Genomic DNA, 20206 nt, shown 5'->3' on the forward strand with positions numbered 1-20206 from the left:
GTGCAGTTCAAGAAGAGTTAAGAAAATATTTACCAAGTAGACTAAAATAAAAAGTAACACAATAATAATAACAATAACGAGGCTACATACAGGGGGCACGGGTACCGAGTCAGTGTGCGGGGTTACAGGTTAGTTGAGGTAATTTGTACATGTAGGTGGGGGTGAAGTGACTATGCATAGATAATAAACAGTGAGTAGCAGCAGTGTACAAAAGGGAGGGCGGGGTCAATGTAAATTGTCCCGTGGCGATTATATTAATTGTTCAGCAGTCTTATCGCTTGGGGATAGAAGCTGTTGAGGAGCCGTTTGGTCCTAGACTTGGCGCTCCGGTACCACTTGCCGTGCGGTAACAGAGAAAATAGTCCATAACTTGGGTGACTGCAGTCTCAGACAATTTTATGGGCTTTCCTCTGACACCGCCTATTATATAGGTCCTGGATGGCAGGAAGCTTGGCCCCAGTGATGTACTGGGCCGTTCGCACTACCCTCTGTAGTGCCTTACGGTCAGATGCCGAGCAGTTGCAATACCAGGCGGTGATGCAACCGGTCAGGATGCTCTCGATGGTGCAGCTGTAGAACCTTTTTGAGGATCTGGGGACCCATGCCAAATCTTTTCAGTCTCCTGAGGGGGAAAAGGTTTTGTCGTGCCCTCTTCACAACTGTCTTGGTATGTTTGGACCGTGATAGTTCGTTGGTGATGTGGACACCAAGGAACTTGAAACTCTCGACCCGCTCCACTACAGCCCGTCGATGTTAATGGGGGCCTGTTCGGCCCACCTTTTCCTGTAGTCCACGATCAGCTCCTTTGTCTTGCTCACGTTGGGGGAGAGGTTGTTGTCCTGGCACAGGCCGTCTCATCGTTGTCGGTGATCAGGCCTACCACTGTTGTGTCGTCAGCAAACTTAATGATGGTGTTGGAGTTATCCTAGCCCCATTGGAGTGGGGCTAGGATATCCGGGAGGATGCTGTTGATGTGAGCCATGACCAGCCATTCAAAGTACCGACGTGAGTGCCATGGGGCGGTAATCATTTAGGCAGGTTACCTTTGCTTCCTTGGGCACAGGGACTATGGTGGTCTGCTTGAAACACGTAGGTATTACAGACTCGGTCAGGGAGAGGTTGAAAATGTCAGTGAAGACACTTGATAGTTGGTCTGCGCATGCTTTAAGTACACAGGTGCATCTTGTGCTGGGGACAATAAAAGGCCACTATAAAATGTGTAGTTTTGTCACACAACACAATGCCACAGATGTCTAAAGTTTTGAGGGGGTGTGCAATTGGAATGCCCACCAGAGCTGTTGCCAGAGAATTTAATGTTAATTTCTCTACCATAAGCTGCCTCCCATGTTGTTTTCGAGAATTTGACAGTATGTCCAGCCGTCCTCACCGTCCTCACAACCGCAGAACATGTATGGCGTTGTGTGGGCTAGCGATTTGCTGATCTCAAAGTTGTGAACAGAGTGCCGCATGGTGGCGGTAGGGTTATGGTATGGGCAGGCATAAGCTACGGACAACAAACACAATTGCATTTTATCGACGGCAATTTGAATGCTCAAAAATACTGCGATGAGATCTTGAGGCTCAGTGCGAGGCTCATTTTTTAAAGATATCTGTGACCAACAGATGCATATCTGTATTCCCAGTCATGTGATATCCATAAATTAGGGCCTAATGAATTTATTTAAATTGACTGATTTCCTGATATGAACTGTAACTCAGGAAAATCAATGAAATTGTTGCATGTTGCGTTTATATTTTTGTTCAGCAAATATCAACAGAATTTAATACATAAATTACCACAACCCTTAGTAAGAAAACTGAAGATGACAGTGCAGTCATATCAATATTAGATATCAAATATGCAATATCTAATTATCAAAATAAGGAATTCATTTTATAGTCTATCTGAGGGGTGAAAGCAGATTTTGGCTTGGATATAGGCCTACCACAGCAACCTAGTCTTGTTGACTACAGAGATACGTAGCTCTGACATTGAGACAGACAGCTTTTGCGAATACATTCGAGATGGGCAGTAAAGACCTGCAGCTCCTCCAACCTCCAACAGCCGTGCCAGACGTGCCCATGAGTATTCATCAGGAGAAGCTAATGGGGCACAGCGACATGAACCTCTGATTTAGAGCCCTGCCTCCTGTCACTCCTAATAGAAGAGCAGCTAGCGAAAGTGTGCAACAGGCTGGTATTGGAGGAGGAACAGGTGTTGATGAGTGAAAATATGCAAAGTAATGCTGAAAGGTATGAGTCATTGGGATTTGTTCCCCAGAAATGCTCATTTGCAATATTGTGTTCATATAAAACATTATGATGAGTAGGAAATATTGTGCAGGAGGTGTACAGCCAGCTGTAGAATTATGAAGGGCCACATTACCCCTATTGAGTTAGGCCTACACATATTTTTTTGTACTAAAAGCACAAATGCATAATTTAATTCAAAATGCTTTAAGATATGAGTGGGTAAAGAAACCCACGTTATATCTAACATTAAGCCTAATATGACCACTTGTAAGGCTAAAAACGTATCCAAAGTCAAATGAGCAAATATTATGTTCCAAACGAAGAATTTTCTCAAAATAGCGAAGTGGCAAAGCCGAGCTCACAATTTGATCTGCGCATCGTTGTCAGCTGTGTCTGGGTCATATCACAGAAGCAGTCAAGGGAACACCATGGTCACATCCGACACTACAATAATTTATTTCCAGTTGCGCAGTAGGCCCATTGGAAGGGTGTGATTCTTTAGGCTATTAGCCTATAAATAAGCTTTTGCGTAGAAAGAGACACACTTTCATACGAAGAAGAGACAAGTTGAAGGTTCAACTATGTTTTCTCTCACTCGGTCTAGGTCACTTGAACGACTGGCATAGCACTGCATCACTTTACACAGCCCACTCACAAACGGGTACGCAGGCTCTCTGCCTGTACCCCGTCCCCGTCACTCTGCACGCTAATTTTCCAGAGAGCCCGGAGAGGTGAGAATGGGAAAATCCGAAAGCCAAATGGATATCATGGAAAAATCAACCAAACCATTGAAGCGCCGTTGGACTGTTGTGGAGATCGGGCTATCTGTGCTGTTGTTGCTGGTCAGCTGCGCCCTAGCTGGACTGATAGTCCTCTACACTTCGGCTTTGAGAGGTAGGCTCAACCCAACGACCGAGGACTATTCCCCTAATCAATTGCTAAATGTCATTCCATTTATAAAGTGCGTAATGTCCTGAATTGGTCTGTGACCCTCTGATTTTCTCCACTAATAGTAATGCAATTTACATTTTAACGGGTTTGTCAAATTGTGGAGGTCATATGGTTTGACTATAGTTGGGCAATGGGCATTGGGCATTAGAAATACAAATAGAATTTGACCTCCACTAATTAAACTCACATCTTCCTGTGATATTTATCAGGTTTTCATGTTATGATTCGTCTAGTTGGAAAGCACAAAGCCAAGCAGTATTTGAACAACTTTATGAGCATCTTGTGACAACTATTCCAGAGTGTTTTGTAGAATATATTGAGGGATAAATAGGCGACCAATTTTCTAATCAGAATAAAGTGTCCATTATTGAGGTGGGCAAAGCATTCCAGCCTATTGTAACAGTAAGTGCAAGCATTTTCCATGTTTATTTTCTCTCCAATGCAGAGCAATCTAATAGATCTGGTGTGTCAAGGAGCTCAGTCACCGAGGGTGAGTCTTGACAATTGAGTTGAAATATGTGATTATATCCATGTTATAGGATACGCTACGATGTAAACTGGCCAGAGGATGTTCCCCTTCTCATTCCCTCGGACAAAAGTGAGAGAATAGTCATCACTGACACAGCCATTTCAGAGAGACCAGACAGACAGACAGACAGACAGACAGACAGACAGACAGACAGACAGTATCAAACCATGACTTGCCAGAGAAATCTAAAGGGTCCTTGATGCTGCTGTTAATAAATTCATACTCTTTGCCAGGAATGACGATAATTGTTTTCTATTAAAAGTTCCTCTTATATCCATTCACTGTGTCATGTTTTCAGTGCAGCAGTATCGTTCTGGCCCCAGCAATGTTTGCACAACTCCTGAGTGTGTTACTGCAGGTGAGCATTCCGCATTCATACGGGGTAGTTCTTCCTCCCAAAACAAACTCATCACTCAATATTATATCAACATCACAGACAACTGCGTCACAAGTTTCCCTTAACTGCTATGTAATCCCATATTCCCCTCTCTTGACTCCTCATCTGACTGTGGACCCACAGCTGCTCGTCTTCTGCAGAACATGGATGCAACGGTGGAGGCGTGTCAGAACTTCTACCAGTATGCCTGTGGGGGCTGGCTGGAGCGCCATGTCATCCCAGAGACCAGCTCCCGCCACAGCGTCTTCGACATCCTCAGAGACAAGCTGGAGATTGTGCTTAAAGGTCCAGTTCAGCCATTTAAAAAAAAAATCTCAATGTCAAATCATTTCTAGGTAACACTGAAGTATCTTCCTGTGATTGTTTTCAATTAAAATGGTCAAAAAGAAACAAAAATAGCAAAAGGCGATATTTCAAGCAAGAATATTGCTAAGAGTGGTCTGGGTGGGGAGGGGAAAACTGAAAATGAGCTATTATTGGCAGAGAGGTTTGAAACTCTCTTTCTTATCGGTCTACTAACAAATTTACCGCATGGGGATGTCACCATGGAAGGCCAAAACTCCATCCCACCAAAACAGGCTGAAATTTCAGGTGGTCTTTTCAAACAGCTCTTACACCAAAAAGGCATGATCATAACCTCATAGTGTGGACATATATATATAATACACAGGAAAATCAATGGGCCTTTAAAGGTCAGTCAGCAACATGTTTCCATAGTAACCTCAGGGTCAGCCGTTATGTGATAAAAGTGACCCATGGTCAGCAACTGTCTTGTATGCAGGATTACACTGTGTTATCATCAACTTGCTGTGTTAGATAAAATCAATGAATAAAATTAGGTCAGTCTTTGCGATGCTGTCGGTTATCTTCTCACAGGAGTTTTTGAGACTGAGAGTGATCAGGACCGTGATGCCTTCAGGAAGGCCAAAACTCTCTACAGCTCCTGCATGAATGAGAGTGAGTAGTATTTCTCATGTCTAAACTCATACCAACTCAACAGCAGTTAACACTGTTACACAGCTCTTTGGTCACATCAGAATTAGCTGCATACTCTGTAATATTAATCAACAGTAAGTATGTAAGATTGACGGACAGTGCGTTCGTAAAGGTGTTACTGTGTTGTCTGTGTTGTCTGCTGTAGCTCTGATAGAGCAGCTCGACTCCAAGCCTCTCATGCGTCTCATCGACAGCATAGGAGATTGGCCTGTTGCCTCAGAGGACTGGAACAGCGCTACAGGTACTGATAACACACACACCAGCTGAAATGATGAGTGATATGAGTGTGAGTGACGTGTGACATGCTCGTCCAGCCTGCCCCTCCTCCCGGCTCTCAGGTGTTGTGATGGGGGGGGGGGGGGGGGGGGGGGGGGGGGAGTGGGCAGCAGAACAGCAGAGCAGCCCTCAATCAGGACTGTGACTGATTCTTAAAATAGACCACTGTGCTCTGCGCCAAACCTCCTGACTGCCGCCAGTATAATTAAATGTAATCAAGGACGGTGGCTCAAACAAAATTAACCACGCGTAAGTGCATCTGGTGCATTTTCACAAACAGATATATGACTGTAAATTGTGCGGCAGTGGCCATCTACAGTGCTGTGCCTTCAGAAAGTATTCACACTCCTTGACTTTCTGAACACTTTGTTGTGTTACAGTCTGAATTTAACATTGATTAAATGTAGACTTTGTGTCACTGATCTACAAACAGTACCCCATAAATGGAATTGAACAAATGTATAAAATATGTTATTTGTTAAATTTGTTATGACAAGCCTAAATAAGTTCAGGAGTAAAAATTTGCTTAACAGGTCACATAATAAGTTGCGTGGACTTACTCTGTGTGCAACAATAGTGTTTAACTTGATTTTTGAATGGCTACCTCATCTCTGTAACCCACACATACAAGTATCTGTAAGGTCCCTCAGTTGAGCAGTGAATTTCAAACACAGATTCAACCACAAAGCCCAGGGAGGTTTTCCAATGCCTTGCAAAGAAGGGCACCTATTGGTAGATGGGTAAAAATTTTAAAAAGCAGACATTGAATATCCCTTTGAGAATGGTCAAATTATTAATTACACTTTGGATGGTGTATCAATGCACCCAGTCACTACAAAGATACAGGTGTCCTTCCTAACTCAGTTGCCCGGAGAGGAAGGAAACCGCTCAGGGATTTCACCATGAGGCCAATGGTGAGTGTAAAACAGTTACATAGTTTAATGGCTGTGATAGGAAAAAACGTAGGATGGATCAACAACATTGAAGTTATTCCACAATACTAACCTAATTGACAGAGTGAAAAGGAAGCCGGTAAAGAATTAAAATATTCCAAAACATGCATCTTGTTTGCAACAAGTCAACAACAATGTGGCAATGCAATTAACTTTTGGTCCTGAATACAAAGTGTTATGTTTGGGGCAAGTCCAATACAACACAAAATTGAGAACCATTCTCCATATTTTCAAGCATAGTGGCGTCTGCATCATTTTATGGGGGTGCTTGAAATCGTTAAGCACTGGAGAGTTTTTCATGATAAAAAATAAACGGAATGGAGTTAAGCACAGGCAGTATCCTAGAGAAAAACCTGGTTCAGTCTGCTTTTCACCAGATACTGGGAGAGGAATTCACCTTTCAGCAGGACAATAACCTAAAACACAAGGCCAAATCTACACTGGAGTTACTTACCAAGAAGACAGTGAATGTTCCTCAGTGCCGAGTTACAGTTTTGACTTAAATCTACTTGAAAATCTATGACAAGACTTGAAAATGGTTGTCTAGCAATGATTTTGAAAAGAATAATGAGCAAATGTTGCACAATCCAGGTGTGGAAAGCTCTTAGAGACTTACCTAGAAAGACTCACAGCTGTTATCACTGTCAAAGGTGCTTCTGCAAAGTATTGACTCAGGGGTGTGAATACTTATGGAAATTAGATATTTAATTTAAAAAAAAGTGTAAACATTTCTAAAAACATGTTTTCACTTTGTCATTATGGCGTATTGTGTGTAGATGGGTGAGAATTTCTATTTATTTGATCCATTTTGAATTCAGGCTGTAACACAACAAAATGTGGAATAAGTCAAGGGATGTGAATACTTTCTGAAGGCACTGCATACTTGGCTGTGTGAGAGGTAGTCAGTGTACTCTCTGCAAGCCAGATTATTAATGTTATATTAAATGGCCTTGTGTATAATTGTTTAATGTTATTATCCCAGAACAGGCTTGGAGCCTGGAGGATACTCTAGCCACCCTCAACTCTCGTTACCACAAAAAGGTTATTCTGGACATGTATGTGTGGACGGATGACCGCGACTCCCGGCGCCACATTATCTACGTAAGGACAGTGTCTGAAAACACACTGTTCGCAAAGGTTCAGTGTTTTATTTGTCAATCTTAACCAATACTGATTTGGTGATAGAAAACTGACATGTCTGTTTATATTTTACAGATTGACCAGCCAGGACTGGGAATGCCATCCAGAGATTATTACTTCAACGATGGAAACTACAAAAGGGTACTTTCATCAACAGCGTGTTTTATAATGTTATATTGATGTCATTGCAGGTCAACTTTGCAGTTAAGTGTCGAATGGCTCTTTAGGTGCGAGAAGCCTACTTGCAGTTCATGGTTTCCATGGCGAGGATTGCCCGCGAGGACAGGAACTTGACCCAGGAAGATGACTGTGTGGTGGAGGAAATGGTGCAGGTGCTGGATCTAGAGACAGATATTGCCAATGTGAGTGCAAACCTGCCACAATAGGAACCAGAACTGTGACAGAAATGAAAAAGACACTTCAATGAATTAGTCTACAGCAAGAAACATCTAATAGAGACATCTAATAGAGACACTGTACTTTATGTTGTCCGCATGTTATAAACTTGATGAAAATCATGAATAGATCAATATTACTGATAAATACTGTTTGTCACCTCAAATTATAATACATCAGACATTACTGTACACCTATACTTTCTGTGCTGTCGTGTCATAGGCCACATCCCCTGCAGAGGAACGTCAGGATGTCACGATTCTCTACAATAAGATGACCCTTAGTAAGCTGCAGGAGTCCTTTAATCTCAACGTAAGTGCTTCCACTCCAGTGATTTCAAGTGGATGAGACTTGAGTCTGATGGCTTTGTCTATTTATAGTACACTGTACTATATGTACAGTGCATTCTGAAAGTAATTAGACCCCTTCCCTTTTTCCACATTTTGTTACGTTAAAGCCTTGTCCTAAAATTGATTAAATTATTGTTTTCCCTCATCAATCTACACACAATACCCCATAATGACAAATGTTAGAAATGTTAGCAAATTTATACAAAATAAAAAACAGAAATATCTTATTTACATAAGTATTCAGACCCTTTGCTATGAGACTCGAAATTGAGCTCAGGTGCATCCTGTTTCCATTGATCATCCTTGAGATGTTTCTACAACTTGATTGTAGTCAGCCTGTGGTAAATTCAATTGATTGGACATGATTTGGAAAGGCACATACGTGTCTGTTTAAAAGGTCCAACAGTTGACAGTGCATGTCAGAGCAAAAACCAAGCTATGAGGTCAAAGGAATTGTCCGTAGAGCTCTGTGATCGGATTGTGTCGAGGCACAGATCTGGGGAAGGGTACCAAAAGAATTATGCAGTATTGAAGGTCCCCAAGATTACAGTGGCCTCCATCTTTCTTAAATGGAAGATGTTTGGAACCACCAAGACTCTTCCTAGAGCTGGCCGTCCGGCCAAACTGAGCAATCGGAGAAGAAGGGCCTTGGTCAGGGAGGTGACCAAGAACCCAATGATCACTCTGACAGAGCTCCAGAGTTCCTCTGTGGAGATGCGAGAACCTTCTAGAAGGACAACCATCTTTGTAGCACTCCACCAATCCGGCCTTTATGGTAGAGTGGCCATAAGGAAGCCACCCCTTAGCTTGGAGTTTGCCAGAAGGCACCTAAAGGACTCAGTCCATGAGAAACAAGATTATCTGGTCTGATTAAACCAAGATTGATCTCTGTGGCCTGAAAGCCAAGCCTCACTTCTGGAGGAAACCTGGCACCATCCCTACGGTGTAGCATGGTGGTGACAGCATCATGCTGTTGGGATGTTTTGCAGCGGCAGAGAACTGGGAGACTAGTCAGGATTGAGGGAAAGATGAACGGAGCTAAGTACAGAGAGATCCTTGATGAAAACCTGCTCCAGAGCGCACAGGACCTCAGACTGGGGGCGAAGGGTCACCTTCCAACAGAACAATGACCCTAAGCACACAGCGAAGACACCACAGGAGTGGGTTTGGGACAAGTCTCTGAATGTCCTTGAGTGGCCCAGCCAGAGCCCGGTCTTGAACCCGAAGAAACATCTTTGGAGAGACCTGAAAATAACTGTGCAGCGACGTTCCCTATCCAACCTGACAGAGCTTGAGAGGATCTTCAGAGAAGAATGGGAGAAACTCCCCAAATACAGGTGTGCCAAGCTTGTAGCATCATACCCAAGAAGACTCAAGGCTGTAATCGCTGCCAAAGCTGGTTCAACAAAGTACTGCATACTCCTGAGTGGTGCAGCGTTCTCAGGCACTGCATCTCAGTCCTAGAGGCATCACTACAGACCCTGGTTCAATCCCAGGCTGTATCACAACAGGCCATGATCGGGTGTCCCATAGGGCGGCACACAATTGGCCCAGCGTCTTCCATGTTAGGGGAGGGTTTTGCCGGGGTAGGCCGTCACTTTTAAATAAGAATTTGTTCTTAACTGCAGACACATTTCAGTTGAATACATTCAGTTGGACAACTGACTAGGTATCCCCCATTCTCTTTCCCTAACTGACTTGCATAGTTAAATATATGCTAAATAAAATTTTAAAAAGTAAAGGGTCTGAATACTTACAGTTGAAGTTGGAAGTTTACATACATAGGAGTCAATAAAACTCGTTTTTCAACCACTCCACAAATTTCTTGTTAGCAAACTATAGTTTTGGCAAGTCGGTTAGGACATCTACTGTGTGCGTGACACAAGTAATTTTTCCAGCAATTGTTTACAGACAGATTATTTCACTGTATCACAATTCCAGTGGGTCAGAAGTTTACATACACTAAGTTGACTGTGCCTTTAAACAGTTGGAAAATTCCAGAAAATTATGTCATGGCTTTAGAAGCTTCTGATAGGCTAATTGACGTAATTTGAGTCAATTGGAGGTGTACCTGTGGATGTATTTCAAGGCCTACCTTCAAACTCAGTGCCTCTGCTTGACATCATGGGAAAATCAAAAAAAATCAGCCAAGACCTCAGAAAAAGTTGTAGACCTCCACAAGTCTGATTGATCTTTGGGAGCAATTACCAAACGCCTGAAGGTACCACGTTCATCTGTACAAACAATAGTACGCAAGTATAAACACCATGGGACCACGCAGCCATCATACCGCCCAGGAAGGAGACGCGTTCTGTCTCCTAGAGATGAATGTACTTGTGCGAAAAGTGCAAATGAACCCCAGAACAACAGCAAAGGACCTTGTGAAGATGCTGGAGGAAACAGGTACAAAAGTATCTATATCCACAGTAAACGAGTCCTATATCGACAAATCCTGGAAGGCCACTCAGCAAGGAAGAAGCCACTGCTCCAAAACCGCCATAAAAAAAACAGACTACGGTTTGCAACTGCACATGGGGACAAAGATCGTACTTTTTGGAGAAATGTACTCTGGTCTGATGAAACAAAAATAGAACTGTTTGGCCATAATGACCATCGTTATGTTTGGAGGACAAAGGGGGAGGCTTGCAAGCCGAAGAACACCATCCCAACCGTGAAGCACGGGGGTGGCAGCATCATGTTGTGGTGCTCCTGCTTTGCTGCAGGAGGGACTGGTGCACTTCACAAAATAGATGGCATCACTGAGGCTTGCAAGCCTCCCCCTTTTTATTATTTTACAGTGACGGCCTACCCCGGCCTAACCCTCCCCTAACCTGGAAGATGCTGGGCTAATTGTGTGCCGGGGCGGCAGGTAGCCTAGTGGTTAGAGCGTTGGACCAAAAGTTTGCAAGATCGAATCCCAGAGCCGTCACGTTACAAATCTGTCGTTCTGCCCCTGAACAAGGAAGTTAACCCACTGTTCCTATGCCATCATTGAAAATAAGAATTTGTTCTTAACTGGCATGCCTAGTTAAATAAATACAAAATGAGGACAGAAAATTATGTGGATATATTGATGCAACATCTCAAGACATCAGTCAGGAAGTTAAAGCTTGGTCGCAAATGGGTCTTCCAAATGGACAATGACCCAAAGCATACTTCCAAAGTTGTGGCAAATGGCTTAAGGACAACAAAGTCAAGGTATTGGAGTGGCCATCACAAAGCCCTGACCTTAATCCTATAGAAAATTTGTGGACAGACCTGAAAAAGTGTGTGTGAGCAAGGAGGCCTACAAATCTGACTCAGTTACACCAGCTCTGTCAGGAGGAATGGGCCAAAATTCACCCAACTTATTGTGGGAAGCTTGTGGAAGGCTACCCGAAACAATTTGACGCAAGTTAAACAATTTAAAGGCAATGCTACCAAATACTAATTGAGTGTATGTACAGTTGTGGCCAAAAGTTTTGAGAATGACACAAATATAAATTTTCACAAAGTCTGCTGCCTCAGTTTGTATGATGGCAATTTGCATATACTCCAGAATGTTACGAAGAGTGATCAGATGAATTGCAATTAATTGCAAAGTCCCTCTTTGCCATGCAAATGAACTGAATCCCCCAAAAACATTTCCACTGCATTTCAGCCCTGCCACAAAAGGACCAGCTGACATCATGTCAGTGATTCTCTCGTTAACACAGGTGTTGACGAGGACAAGGCTGGAGATCACTCTGTCATGCTGATTGATTTCCAATAACAGACTGGAAGCTTCAAAAGGAGGGTGGTGCTTGGAATCATTGTTCTTCCTCCGTCAACCATGGTTACTTGCAAGGAAACACGTGCCGTCATCATTGCTTTGCACAAAAATCATTGCTTTGCCTTCACAGGCAAGGATATTGCTGCCAGTAAGACTGCACCTAAATCAACCATTTATCGGATGATCAAGAACTTCAAGGAGAGCGGTTCAATTGTTGTGAAGAAGGCTTCAGGGCGCCCAAGAAAGTCCAGCAAGCGCCAGGACCATCTCCTAAAGTTGATTCAGCTGCGGGATCGGGGCACCACCAGTACAGAGCTTGCTCAGGAATGGCAGCAGGCAGGTGTGAGTGCATCTGCACGCACAGTGAGGCGAAGACTTTTGGAGGATGGCCTGGTGTCAAGAAGGGCTGCAAAGAAGCCACTTCTCTCCAGGAAAAACATCAGGGACAGACTGATATTCTGCAAAAGGTACAGGGATTGGACTGCTGAGGACTGGGGTAAAGCCATTTTCTCTGATGAATCCCCTTTCCGATTGTTTGGAGCACCCAGAAAAAAGCTTGTCCGGAGAAGACAAGGTGAGCGCTACCATCAGTCCTGTGTCATGCCAACAGTAAAGCATCCTGAGACCATTCATGTGTGGGGTTGCTCTCAGCCAAGGGAGTGGGCTCACTCACAATTTTGCCTAAGAACACAGCCATGAATAAAGAATGGTACCAACACATCCTCCGAGAGCAACTTCTCCCAACCATCCAGGAACAGTTTGGTGACGAACAATGCATTTTCCAGCATGATGGAGCACCTTGCCATAAGGAAAAAGTGATAACTAAGTGGCTCAGGGAACAAAACATCAATATTTTGGGTCCATGGCCAGGAAACTCCCCAGACCTTAATGCCATTGAGAACTTGTGGTCAATCTTCAAGAGGCGGGTGGACAAACAAAACCCACAAATTCTGACAAACTCCAAGCATTGATTATGCAATAATGGGCTGCCATCAGTCAGTATGTGGCCCAGAAGTTAATTGATAGCATGCCAGGGCGGATTGCAGAGGTCTTGAAAAAGAAGGGTCAACACTGCACATATTGACTCTTTGCATCAACTTCATGTAATTGTCAATAAAAGCCTTTGACACTTATGAAATGCTTGTAATTATACTTCAGTATTCCATAGTAACACCTGACAAAAATATCTAAAGACACTGAAGCAGCAAACTTTGTGAAAATTAATATTTGTGTCATTCTCAAAAATGTTGGCCACGACTGTGTACTTCTAACCCACTGGGAATGTGATAAAAGAAATAAAAGCTTCAATAAATAATTCTCTACTATTATTCTGACATTTCACATTCTTAAAATAAAGTGGTGATCCTAACTGACCTAAGACAGGGAATTTTTACGAGGATTAAATGTCAGGAATTGTGAAAAACTGAGTTTAAATGTATTTGGCTAAGGTGTATGTAAACTTCCAACTTCAACTGTATGTAAATGTGATTTCAGGTTTTTTATACATCTGCACAATTTAAAAAATGTATATTTTTGCTTTGTCATTATAGGGTATTGTGTGAAGATTGATGAGGGAAAAAAACAATTCAATTAGAATAAGGTTGTAGCGTAACTAACAAGTCAAGGGGTCTGAATACTTCCCGAATGCACTGTATGTACTTGTAGCTTGCAGAAGAAGGCTCAGCCTGGTAATAATAGCAACAAATATATATTTCTGACAGGGTTTTAACTGGACACGGTTTGTGCGTGGAGTGTTGTCCAGCGTGGCTGTGGACCTACATCGAGAGGAGGAGGTGGTGGTCTACAGCTCTCCCTACCTGAAGAAGATGAACGACGTGCTCTCCAAACACACTGTCAGGTCAGACTCTGCCCAATGGCAGCTGTTCATGTAGAACAATGGTAGGATCACGATAAGCCCATGGTTCAAATGTGCTTCTATCAGTATAGTATCTACTGTGAATTATCATGCGAGTCATGCAGTAGGGTGGATTGTGGTCACACCATCTTGGGTTGTGTGTGTCATGTAGATACATTGCTTGAGCGATTGAGGAACATTATTGGTGAAATATGTCCATGTTTTTCTCCTCCAGAACCATGCAGAACTACCTTACCTGGCAGCTCGTCATGGAGAGAGTCAGCAGCCTGAGTCGCCGCTTCAAAGATGCCAGGGCACCCTATAGAAAGGTTAGACAGATATATGAGCACACTTAGGAGCACACTTCGAAACAAGCACATTGAAAAGCGAATTCATGTGTAAACGTGTGGCAAATTAGACGGTCTGTGTGTGTGTCAGGCATTGTACGGGACCACCGTGGAAGAGGCACGGTGGAGAGACTGTGTACGTTACGTCCAGGGCAGCATGGAGAACGCAGTGGGTGCTCTGTATGTGCGAGAGACCTTTGCTGGTGAGAGTAAACGCATGGTGAGTCACTCTTGTTGACGAGATGCAGGCAAAACAGGGACAATCCCTCTCCGGCTTATTATATCACTGTCACTAAAGCAGATTAGGCTGCACTTTTAACATGAGTGCCCATTTGTGTCCATGTGAGTTGTTACGGGTGTGTACATTGTTAACTCTTTGTGTGAACAGGTCAGTGACCTCATCAGTAAGATCCAGGAAGCGTACGTGGAGACACTTGAGGAGCTGAACTGGATGGATGACCAGTCTAAGGAGAAGGCAAGAGAGAAGGTACAAACAAAGTGGTGCAAACAAACATACCATGTACATCAGCATTTTGAATGTGTAAAACAAAGAACTTACCAGCTGACTGTTCTACTGCTCTATGTTCTCAGGCCATGGCCATTAAGGAGCATATTGGCTATCCTGACCACATTCTGGAAGAGAGCAATCTGAAGCTTGACCTGGAGTATGCCCATGTATGTGTGACCTGGCCAAAGTACTGTGATACATCTTCATTTTCAAGGAGAAATGGATGTGGAATTTGTTGTCTATATTGTTTCTGATGATCTGGTCTCTGTCTGCAGCTGAACTTCAGTGAGGAGAACTACTTTGAGAACGTCCTTGAGAACCTGCAGGCTGAAGCACACAAGACGTTGAAGAAGCTGAGAGAGCCAGTCGACCCGGACATGTAAGATACATCCATTTAGCCTCACATAGTGTAGACGCACCCCCCACTGGGCACAGACGTCAATTCAACGTCTATTCCACGTTGGTTCAACGCCATTCCATTGAAATTATGTAGAAACAACGTTGATTCAACCAGTGTGTGCCCAGTGGGACGTGAACACGGGGCGCACATTCCCTCTCAAATGATGGGATCTTTATTCTAATTGTTTTTTTTTTACTAGGTGGATCATTGGCGCTGCTGTTGTCAATGCTTTCTATGCGCCAAATAGAAACCAGATAGGTAAGATGACAACAGCCAACACAATGGCTGCAACTTTTGTCACCCATCCAAAGTTAGCTATCGTCAGCCAATCATGACTTCAAGAAAAATCCCTTACTAGAAAAATAAACAAGTTCTGCAGACACCATAATTATTTGATGAATTCAGAAGCATGTAGAGAATTTAAAAAAAAACATGCATCCTGTTTGCAACAAGGCACTAAAGCAATACTGCAAAACATGGCAAAGCAAATCACTTTTTGTTATGTTTGGGGCAAATCCAATAGAACACATTACTGAGTACCACTCTCCATATTTTCAAGCATAGTGGTGGCTGCATCATGTTATGGGTATGTTTGTAATCATTAAGGACTGGGTATTTTATCAGGATAAAAAAGAAACGGAATGGAGCTATGCACAGGCAAAATCCTATAAGAAAACCTGCTTCAGTCTGCTTTCCACCAGAGACTGGGAGATGAATTCACCTTTCAGCAGAACAATAACCTAAAAAACAAGGCCAAATCTACACTGGAGTTACTTACCAAGAAGACCGTGAATGTTCCTAAGTGACCGAGTTGCAATTTTTACTTAAACCTGCTTGAAAATCTATGGCAAGACCTGAAAATGGCTGTCTTAGCAATGATCAGAAGCCAACTTGAAAGAGCTCTTAACCAATTGTGCTATTTTGTGTGTTTTTTTGCATTGTTTGTAACTTATTTTGTACATAATGTTGATAGTACCGTCTCTTATGACCGAAAAGAGCTTCTGGATATCAGAACAGCGAGTACTCACCTTGAACTGGACAAATATTCTTTCTTTAATGAGTCTGACGCTCCCGGACAAGGGGCAGATCCTCGTCATTCGCATGACGAAAATAAGGAGATACAGTGGGCGCAGACCAGGGTGCCTTGTGAGAATTCGTCAGGGAGTGTGTAACCCGCCTCTACCATCCATTCTACTGGCCAATGTGCAATCACTGGAGAATAAACTGGATGAGCTCAGTTTGAGACCATCCTACCAACGGGACATTAAGAACTGTAATATCTTATGTTTCACCGAGTCGTGGCTGAATGATGACCCGGATAATATACAGTTGACTAGGTTTCCTGTGCATCGGCAGGACAGAACAGCTACATCCGGTAAGACGAGGGGTGGGGGTGTGTCTATTTGTCAATATGTCACATATGTCTAATATTAAGGTAGTCTCAAGGTATTGCTCGCCTGAGGTAGTGTACCTCATGATAATCTGTAGATCACACTATCTTCCAATAGAGTTTATCTATACTTTTTGAAGCCGTCTATTTAGCACACAGTCTGTTCTGCAAATTTAGGAAGAGATTATGTCAGTAATGAGATGCACTATAAAGAGGTTATTGTGTATTTTCCAGTAAGTTAATGGCAACTTGTTGCTGTGAATTTGTCATTTCTTACCTGGAAACTACTAGTTAATAAGTTATTTTAAAATTCAGAAGAACTTACTGGCAAAACATTGCAAGTAATCTACAGGACACTTGCTGCCACTCCTTGCCAGTAACCTACTGTGCCATCAAATCATCAAATCAAATCCAGCTTTATTTATACAGCACATTTCAGACATGGAATGCAACGCAATGTGGTTCACAGGAAAAAACGAATAAAAACAATGAAAATAAAAACTGAAATATTTACTACACAACATAAATAAGAGGATAAAAAAACTAAAGAATAACATTGAAAACTGAACGACTAAAAAACACCATAAGGAAAAGCAAAGCTGAAAAAGTTTTAAATATGTCCACAATTTCGGCCCCCTCAGGTTCTCTGGCAGGCTATTCCAGAGGCTGGGGGGATAATAACTTAAAGCTGCCTCTGCAGGCTTTAGGATAGTTAAAAGGTCAGTGCCAGAGGACCTGAAGGACCTCCTGGGTACATAACATAAAAGCATGTCTGACATGTATTGGGGTGCACAATCGTGGATTGATTTAAACACCAATAGAATCATCTTAAAATGTATTCTAAATCGCTCAGACAGCCAGAGCAGAGACCGTAAAACCGGGGTAAGTGTGCACTCCGTCTGGTCTTGGTCAGTACCGTGCTGCAACATTCTGTATGTGTTGCAGTTGACCAATGGGCCGACCAGACAGTAGACAGTTGTCAAGCCTTGTAATAAAAGCATAGAGGAGTTTCTCTGTATCAGCCTGAGAGAGAAACGGCCGCACCTTGGTAATGTTCCTCAAGTGGTAAAAAGGTGACTTTTCTGTTGACAACATGCACATCACTTGCTGATTGGCAGCATACTGTAGCAGAGGCAGCCAATCAGAAGATTGCAGGTGGTTTGGAGGTTTGGCTTTCAGCTAACTATTTTTGGTCTCCCATGAGTGGGAATGCCATCCCAGTTAATGTGTTCGGTTGTATTCAAGACACCATGTCATTGTCATACTCACTTCCCTACCAGACCATCATGTCACTGAGTGATGTATTAACTATACTAAGTTACTGTGAATTTCACAATAACCTACTTGCAAATAGCTGACAGCAAGTTATTGAAAATTAAACATTAACTTCCTGTGAATCAGCTGCTATTAAGCTACTGGAAAATACACAGTAACTTCTTTACAGTGCAGCTCTTAATTGTCTAGCTCTTACAAAAAGGTGCTCAACCTTGATCAACACACCAATAAGACCAATTAAACTACAACATTCCAGTTGGTAGAGCATGGCGCTGTGGATTCGATTTCCAAGGTGGACCAGTCCGCAAAAAATAAGTATGCACTCACTACTGTAAGTCGCTCTGAATAAGAGCATCTCCTAAATTACTAAAATGTAAACATTCCAACTAACAGTTGGCAGCCTAGTGGTTAAGGCCGTTGGCCAGTAACTGAAAGGTTGCTGACCCGGTGAAAAATCTGTTGATGTGCCCTTTAGCAAGGCACTTAGAGTGCATTCAGACCCTTTGACTTTCACATTGTTACATTACAGTCTTATTCTAAAATGTATTAAATAGTTTTTTCCCCTCATCAATCTACACACAATACCCCATAATGACCACGCAAAAACAGGTTTTTAGAAATGTTAGCACATTTATTACAAATTCAAAACAAAAATATTTAATTTACATAAGTATTCAGGCCCTTTACTCAGTATTTTGTTGAAGCACCTTTGTTAGCGATTACAGCCTTGAGTCTTCTTGGATATGACGCTACAAGCTTGGCACACCTGTATTTGGGGAGTTTCTCCCATTCTCTGCAGATCCTCTCAAGCTCTGTCAGGTTGGATGGGGAGCGCCGCACAGCCATTTTCAGGTCTCTCCAGATATGTTCGACCGGGTTCAAGTCCGGCCTCTGGCTGGGCCACTCAAGGACATTCAGAGACCCAAAGTCACTCCTGTGGTGTCTTGGCTGTGTGGTTAGTGTCGTTGTCCTGTTGGAAGGTGAACCTTTGCCCCCAGTCTGGGGTCCTGAGAGCTCTGGAACAGGTTTTCATCAAGGATCTCCCTGTACTTTGCCCCGTTCATCTTTCCCTCGATCCTGACTATTCTCCCAGTCCCTGCCGCTGAAAAACATCCCCACAGCATGACGCTGCCACCACCATGTTTCACCGAAGGGATGGCGCCAGAAGTGAGGCTTGGCATTCAGGCCAAAAATAATCTTGTTTCTCATGGTCTGAGAGTCCTTTAGGTGCCTTTTGGCAAACTCCAAGTGGGCTGTCATGTGCCTTTTACTGAGGAGTGGCTTCCGTCTGGCCACTCTACCATAAAGGCCTGATTGGTGGATTGTTGCAGAGATGGTTGTCCTTCTGGAATGTTCCTCCCACCTCCACAGAGAAACTCTGGAGCTCTGTCAGAGTGGCCATCGGGTTCTTGGTCACCTCCCTGACCAAGGCCCTTCTCCCCTGATTGCTCAGTTTGGCCGGGCGGCCAGCTTGAGGAAGAGTCTTGGTGGTTCCAAACGTCTTTCATTTAAGAATGATGGAGGCCACTGTGTTCTTGGGGACCTTCAATGCTGCAAACATTCTTTGGTACCCTTCCCCAGATCTGTGCCCTGTGCCTCCACACAATCCTGTCTCGGAACTCTATGGACAATTCCTTCGACCTCATGGCTTGGTTTTTGCTCTGACTGTCAACTGTGGTACCTTATATAGACTGGTGTGTTCCTTTCTAAATCATGTCCAATCAATTGAATTTACCACAGGTGGACTCCAATCAAGTTGTAGAAACATCTCAAGGATGATCAATGGAAATAGGATGCACCTGAGCGCAATTTCGAGTCTCATAACAAAGGGTCTGAATACTTATGTAAATAAGGTATTTCTGTTTTTTTATTAGCAAAAATTGCTAAAACCCTGTTTTCGCTTTGTCATTATGGGTTATTGTGTGTAGATTGATGAGGAAAATGTTTTATTTAATCCATTTTAGAATAAGGCTGTAACATAACAAAATGGAAAAAGGGAAGGGGTCTGAATACTTTCCGAATGCATTGTAAGTCGATCTGGATAAGAGTGTCTGCAAAAAATTTACATATTTTAGACCATACTCCCAAATATACTAAATGAGCCTCCACAGCACATTTCCCCCACCTACATTTCAAAGTACAGTATAGTCACGCTCACATGCTAGTCGGAGCTAGGAAACTCTGAAATGTCCGACTTGCTAATTCGTTGAACACAGCACGTGATTAACTACAACCAGTTAGCAATTTGGAGATTTCAGAGTTTCCTAGGTCCGACTAGCATTTGAGCGCAGCATAATGCTGCGTTCGTAACCAAGTGGGAATTTAGGAATTTACCTGGGAAAAATCCACTTGAACGACCCTCCAACTGGTAATCACTAGTGGGAAACTCGTCTATCATCTTGAGCTCCCACTACTCCCCCATGCTGAACTTTGACGTCA

At 43.0% G+C, this 20206-nt stretch overlaps 1 protein-coding gene across 1 annotated transcript in view; it reads left to right on the forward strand.

Annotated features, from left to right (window-relative positions):
• Positions 1-2761: 2761 nt before the first annotated feature.
• The window catches only part of LOC120064946 (membrane metallo-endopeptidase-like 1), a 34645-nt gene continuing 17200 nt past the window's right edge, over positions 2762-20206 (forward strand). Inside the window, exons 1-17 of the mRNA XM_039015552.1 lie at positions 2762-3147; positions 3650-3694; positions 4032-4091; positions 4254-4415; positions 5007-5087; positions 5272-5367; positions 7338-7456; positions 7571-7636; positions 7723-7857; positions 8114-8203; positions 13714-13850; positions 14083-14176; positions 14286-14414; positions 14583-14681; positions 14786-14869; positions 14978-15081; positions 15302-15360. Coding sequence (XP_038871480.1) covers positions 2991-3147; positions 3650-3694; positions 4032-4091; positions 4254-4415; positions 5007-5087; positions 5272-5367; positions 7338-7456; positions 7571-7636; positions 7723-7857; positions 8114-8203; positions 13714-13850; positions 14083-14176; positions 14286-14414; positions 14583-14681; positions 14786-14869; positions 14978-15081; positions 15302-15360 — 1717 coding nt within the window. The 5' untranslated portion in view covers positions 2762-2990. The remainder of the gene's footprint in view (positions 3148-3649; positions 3695-4031; positions 4092-4253; positions 4416-5006; positions 5088-5271; positions 5368-7337; positions 7457-7570; positions 7637-7722; positions 7858-8113; positions 8204-13713; positions 13851-14082; positions 14177-14285; positions 14415-14582; positions 14682-14785; positions 14870-14977; positions 15082-15301; positions 15361-20206) is intronic.

The sequence above is a fragment of the Salvelinus namaycush genome, chromosome 20, assembly GCF_016432855.1.
Source record: "Salvelinus namaycush isolate Seneca chromosome 20, SaNama_1.0, whole genome shotgun sequence".
Classification (NCBI taxonomy): Eukaryota; Metazoa; Chordata; class Actinopteri; order Salmoniformes; family Salmonidae; genus Salvelinus; species Salvelinus namaycush.